This window comes from Sphaeroforma arctica (genome assembly GCF_001186125.1).
Source record: "Sphaeroforma arctica JP610 unplaced genomic scaffold supercont1.2652, whole genome shotgun sequence".
NCBI classification, from domain to species: domain Eukaryota; class Ichthyosporea; order Ichthyophonida; genus Sphaeroforma; species Sphaeroforma arctica.
Window position 1 is genome coordinate 1 of NW_014037906.1, and position 5,401 is coordinate 5,401.

Consider the following 5,401-nt stretch of genomic DNA (forward strand, 5'->3'; position numbering starts at 1 on the left):
CACACACACACACAACACATACACACATTACATATATATATCTATTATTTATATATATATATATATATACATATATATATATATCTATTATATACATATATATATATACATATATATATGTATTTACACACACACCCACACATATATATATGTACACATGCACACGCACATATATATATATACATAAATACATATTCACATACACACATTCAGAAACATTCACACACACACACATACACACATACATACACACATGTACACATACACATATACATGTACACATACATATATACATACTCATATACATACTTACACACACACATCTACATACACACACACACATCTACATACACACACACATATATATACACACACATACACACACACACATACATACACACACACACATACGCACACACATGCTTGTACACAAACACACACATATACATACATACATACATACATACATATATATGTGTTTATATATGAATATATATATATATATATATATCTATACAAATGTATATATCTATACATCTATATTATATATATATACATATACGTATACATATATACATACATACATACATACATAATATATACACTTTCAAATATATACATATACATAAAACCATGTACCCAAATACACATACATATATAGATATATAGGTAAATTATTTATATATATATGTACACACACACACACATATATGTATATTTATGTATATATATATATGTATATGTATATTTATGTATATATATATATGTATGTATATATATATATACTATTATATATATTTTATATATATATATATTAGTATATATATAGATATATTATATTTATGTATATATACATATATTATGTATATATATATATATTATGTATATATATATTTTAAGATGATGTATATAAATATATATACGTCTATATGTATATGTATATATTTACACATATTGTATATATATTATATTTATATATATCTATTTATACATATATCCATATATATATTTATATATCTATTTATAAATTTATATATATATTTATATATCTATTTATAAATTTATATATATATATATAAATATAGAAACATATATATATAAATATATATTAATTTATTTACAAATTTATGTATATATATATATACATATATATGTATATATATAAATATATATGTATTTACATATATACATTTATATATATATATTATGTATTATGTATATATATATATAGATATTATGTATGAAGGCTTATAAGTATATATGTTAATATATATACATGTATATATGTATACATGTATATACATACAGACATGTATCTATATGTATATTGTATTTATGTATATTGCATATATATCTAAATATCAATCTATATATATATATATATGTATATGTATACATGTATGTGTGTGTCTATATACATATATATATTTAATTTATATTCATATTTATATATATATATATATATATATTTATTTATTTATTTATATTTAAAGTATTTATATATATATATCTCGCCGGAGTCATGCTGAACACTTCACAGAACAAACTCTTAAAGGGCAGAACTCTCATTTTACCGCTCTTCAACAGGCAAATTCCGCACATTGGTAACTGATCTTCAGCCTTATATCGATGACAATGAGAGGTATGGTCTTTCCGTTGTATCTCGTGCGCTTTTCTTTGGAAATATCATTCACAAGCCTTCGGGGAAGCGAGTACGCTGGGATCCGCAGGAGCAAGCCATCCCTTGCAGTAAACGGGCATGGGGAGCAATATCGGCGAATGACCACTTCTTGGAGATTGTCGAGAAAAACACAACTAGTGGGGTGTTTTCGATCGATCTTGGCACAGGATCAATGGTAGATTTAGCTGGTCCTTGGCCCGTAGAAGTTTCGATAAACGATGAACCGGTCGTAGACTTTGAGTTTGGGTGCGATTCCGACTGCGATGATGAATGCGAGTGCGAAAGCCCAGTAATCGACCAGGAAGACCAGTTGCCGAGTGTGACTGACAAGGGCGATGCGGATGGTATCTTGCTATCCGATGTAGATACTCGGCCTCTGCCTAAGTCACCCCGTCACAGCTTGCGAACCTCTCCGATGCCATCGCCACAGAACAGTAGCTCGGATCTTAATGTGCACAATGTGGACTCTAAAAGGAGCCTCGACAATTGCACGAGCCATTTCGAGCACGGTGTCGCACGAGCGGCGTCGCATGACTATGGGAGCCACCTCACTGCGATTCTAAGTCCTAAACGCAGCTTATCTTCAGCTGGAACTTCAGGCGAGACTAGTCCGATCAGTAAGGGTGGCCAAAGAAGTCCTTTGAGCAATCCGTCGGCGACTAATCCGAATGTGCGGCGACAACGAAGGAGTTTCAATGCTTGAGCACACAATTTTTTCTCATCACTTACCACAAGTAAGCGAGCTGATCTACTCGGCTGTGTTATTTGAATTTGCATATACTCGCCAGAGTTAAAACGCCGTTCGCCCGTTACCATATTTACATCAATGTGTAAACTGTGGCCTTTCGACGCCAGAGTGCTTGAAGTGGTAGCTCACGTCTGAATGAAGCGTAACACCATATATTTTATACGAGGTATATTTTGATGGCGCAGTTGGTATGTAGGCGTAGGAACATATAAGAGGATACTAGGCGTTGATATTGCCCTTGCCTCATTCTAGGAATCATTAGATTGCCGCGCGAACGGGAAACAACAATCGCAATAAGTATGCTGCACTTCATTCGCAGTAGGTCAGACAACAGTGTATCCAGACTTTTACCCAATTATATTACAAGTAACTGCGACCTGCTAATATATAAAAAAGCGCATGTCGAAATTATCTTTGGTCTGCTTATAGTACCTTTTTTCCTCAACTTGCAATTGCATATACCAGTACGAAGGTCATATTACCGATGCGCCGGGCATTGGTTATCCCTAGACGACAGGTTTTGGCCATACGATTGCCATTTCTTCGTTCATTTTTCGGCTGATTCGATATCGCAACAGACTCGAGTTTTCTTGCTGTTAATCGATCGTGCGATATTGCGATCGTGGACATTACTCACATGCCATTTAATAGAAGGACTTAAACATGCACAAAGGAGATAGTAAGCTCAATATTTCCGGCCCTACCTCGGAAAGAGACATCCTCAACTTATTGAGTTTCCATTTATTTATCTTGAAGTCACCGTACCAGTTTACACTCCCGTAAATGTCGTGCAGTGCCGGAAGTGAAATTTTTCGGTAGAACCATACGGAGGGCCACGCTGGTTCAAGGACACCCGTAATCAAAGCGCCAGTCCTTCCTTCATCAGAAGCAGACTGAGAGCGACGGAACCGACGGAACCGGCGGTGCAGGCAGGTTTATTCCATCGATAAGCCTATATATTTAAAGAAAGTATGATGATATAAGGTAAGCAATATGCTCACCAAAAGGAGAGAGAAAACAAGTCGTACGGTGGATCGCAGTTTGATATGCAGAATGCAGCTCAGAATCCCTTCTCCTACAGGGAGTATGATTTGAGAACAAGGCCTGGAGATTGTAATAACGAAATACACGAATTGATTCTGAATCTTGAAGTACTGAATGCATGCACGACAGTGCTGCGAACAACATACAGGTTTGTCAGTGATGGTGAAATCGTACACCCAGACCGCGATGTGAAGAGTTAATCCCAGGCCAAGAATAGTTCTTGGATTGTGACGCACAGAACCTGTGGTACAGGCAAAAAACGCAGCCGTTTCAGCAAGGCAAAGACCCAGATGGGTGGACAAGTAGACCTCCTTTGGGGTCAGTGTCTCATCATGGAACGGGTTAGTGGCCGGATACTTCGCTCCGAATAGGAAGTATGCGCTCCAGCCTGAGTACGCAACAATGCCGGCCTTCACAAGGTTTGCTGAGAGGTTCATGTTGGATATATATTTGCTTTATCAAAACACTCTCGAAAATACTACCGCAAATGTGAAGTAGGTTTCTCTGTGCCGCTCTGGTTTATATTATTTTCTTTTCGATGTAGATCAGTATGCATTGGCAATAGGCCAATCAGCTACGCCAAAATGGTCTCTGGAATTCGAAGTTGCTTATGTATGACAAAATACATACTGATTTGAGATTAGTGATTACAGGCTACAGCCTACTAATAACTACATTCAGCCTACAGGTATGTACACTTTAAATAAATAAAAAATTCTTGTGAATCATGACTCCCTGCAGGGAGTGAGCTGAGCTCGGTAGTTTATTGAGTTGTCGGTATTTATTTGTTTGAATATATTGAGATACCGAACTACATAACCGGTATATTATTATTAATATATTCGTAATCAATTTTTAGGCGATCACAGATTCCACAAATAGTCCATAAATATCTGCATAATGTTTATAACAATTCGCTATTATGAAGCTACCACACGAGATAGAACCATCATCAAGTGACGGTGGTTATAATCGAAACAACTTCGGGTCTGACAAAGTAACACCAATTACGGCGCGAAACAAACTCAAATTTGAGCAAGCTATCGAAGATGGCTATTGTCCAGTCACATTCAAACGCCTGAAGTATGACGAACCGGAGAGCGTACGTCAACAACGCTTGAAATGACAGAGTATAGAAGATGAGCTACTTGCCACACAAAACAAAGAGCTCTATGCAGAAGAGAACAAAGCTAATATGGAAGCAATGGAACAAATGTATAGTGCTTTAGGGAAAACCATAACATACGCGGATTGCCAATCTCATTGTGCCGATTGAGAAAATCAGCTGCAATTGTGACGTCGCATCAAGCGTTTGACGTGTTGATACGAAGATTGTAGTTAACCGTGATGATATCATCTTTCACGTGGCTCATATGTTCACAGCAGGTATGTCTAACAAACTAGATATTATAGAAGATACTAATCGATCGGTGATTCTCACAGCCGATGAACATCGTTAGTTGTACTTACCGCGATCGATCGCGTAAACCCAATGGTATCCACTGTGAGCGTGCTTATTTAAATAGTCTATCATTAGACAGTTTTGATATTGCTACCTCGTCTAACACCAATAATGTAGAGTGCTATGACCCAGTGGACGATATATAGGACCATGATCCATGCCTTACCGAATCTCCTGAGACCATGGCTCGGATATATGCGGCAGAATAAGACTATACTATCGACGAAGATCGTAAGTATAAATGAATATATACTTGGACGCTATTTTATAGTATAGCCAAAAAGTGTGTATATATTTATTACTACTAAATTGTAGAACTTTAGCATTAACGACTAAAAACCAAATGTTAAATATATTTATATTAAAATCATTCAATACAGATATACAATATATGTTTAAGCTTATCTTTGTGTATAAATATGTATAAACTTTTGCACACACACACACACATATATATATATATATA

The 5,401-nt window shown here is 35.6% G+C and overlaps 3 protein-coding genes across 3 annotated transcripts; 2 read left to right on the plus strand and 1 right to left on the minus strand.

Moving 5' to 3' along the window:
• The first annotated feature begins 1,346 nt into the window (after positions 1-1,346).
• Positions 1,347-2,635, plus strand: SARC_12851 (hypothetical protein). Its single transcript, XM_014293032.1, has one exon. The coding sequence runs from the start codon at positions 1,854-1,856 to the stop codon at positions 2,382-2,384; it is 531 nt and encodes a 176-aa protein (XP_014148507.1). The 5' UTR covers positions 1,347-1,853; the 3' UTR covers positions 2,385-2,635.
• On the minus strand, positions 1,586-4,197 carry SARC_12852 (hypothetical protein). Its single transcript, XM_014293033.1, has 2 exons — positions 3,620-4,197; positions 1,586-3,381 (listed from the first exon to the last, which is right to left on the minus strand). The coding sequence occupies exons 1-2, from the start codon at positions 3,908-3,910 to the stop codon at positions 3,289-3,291; spliced, it is 384 nt and encodes a 127-aa protein (XP_014148508.1). The 5' UTR covers positions 3,911-4,197; the 3' UTR covers positions 1,586-3,288.
• A 142-nt stretch (positions 4,198-4,339) lies between these two features.
• Positions 4,340-5,156, plus strand: SARC_12853 (hypothetical protein). The gene has a single exon (XM_014293034.1). The coding sequence runs from the start codon at positions 4,396-4,398 to the stop codon at positions 4,597-4,599; it is 204 nt and encodes a 67-aa protein (XP_014148509.1). The 5' UTR covers positions 4,340-4,395; the 3' UTR covers positions 4,600-5,156.
• The last annotated feature ends 245 nt before the right edge of the window (positions 5,157-5,401 follow it).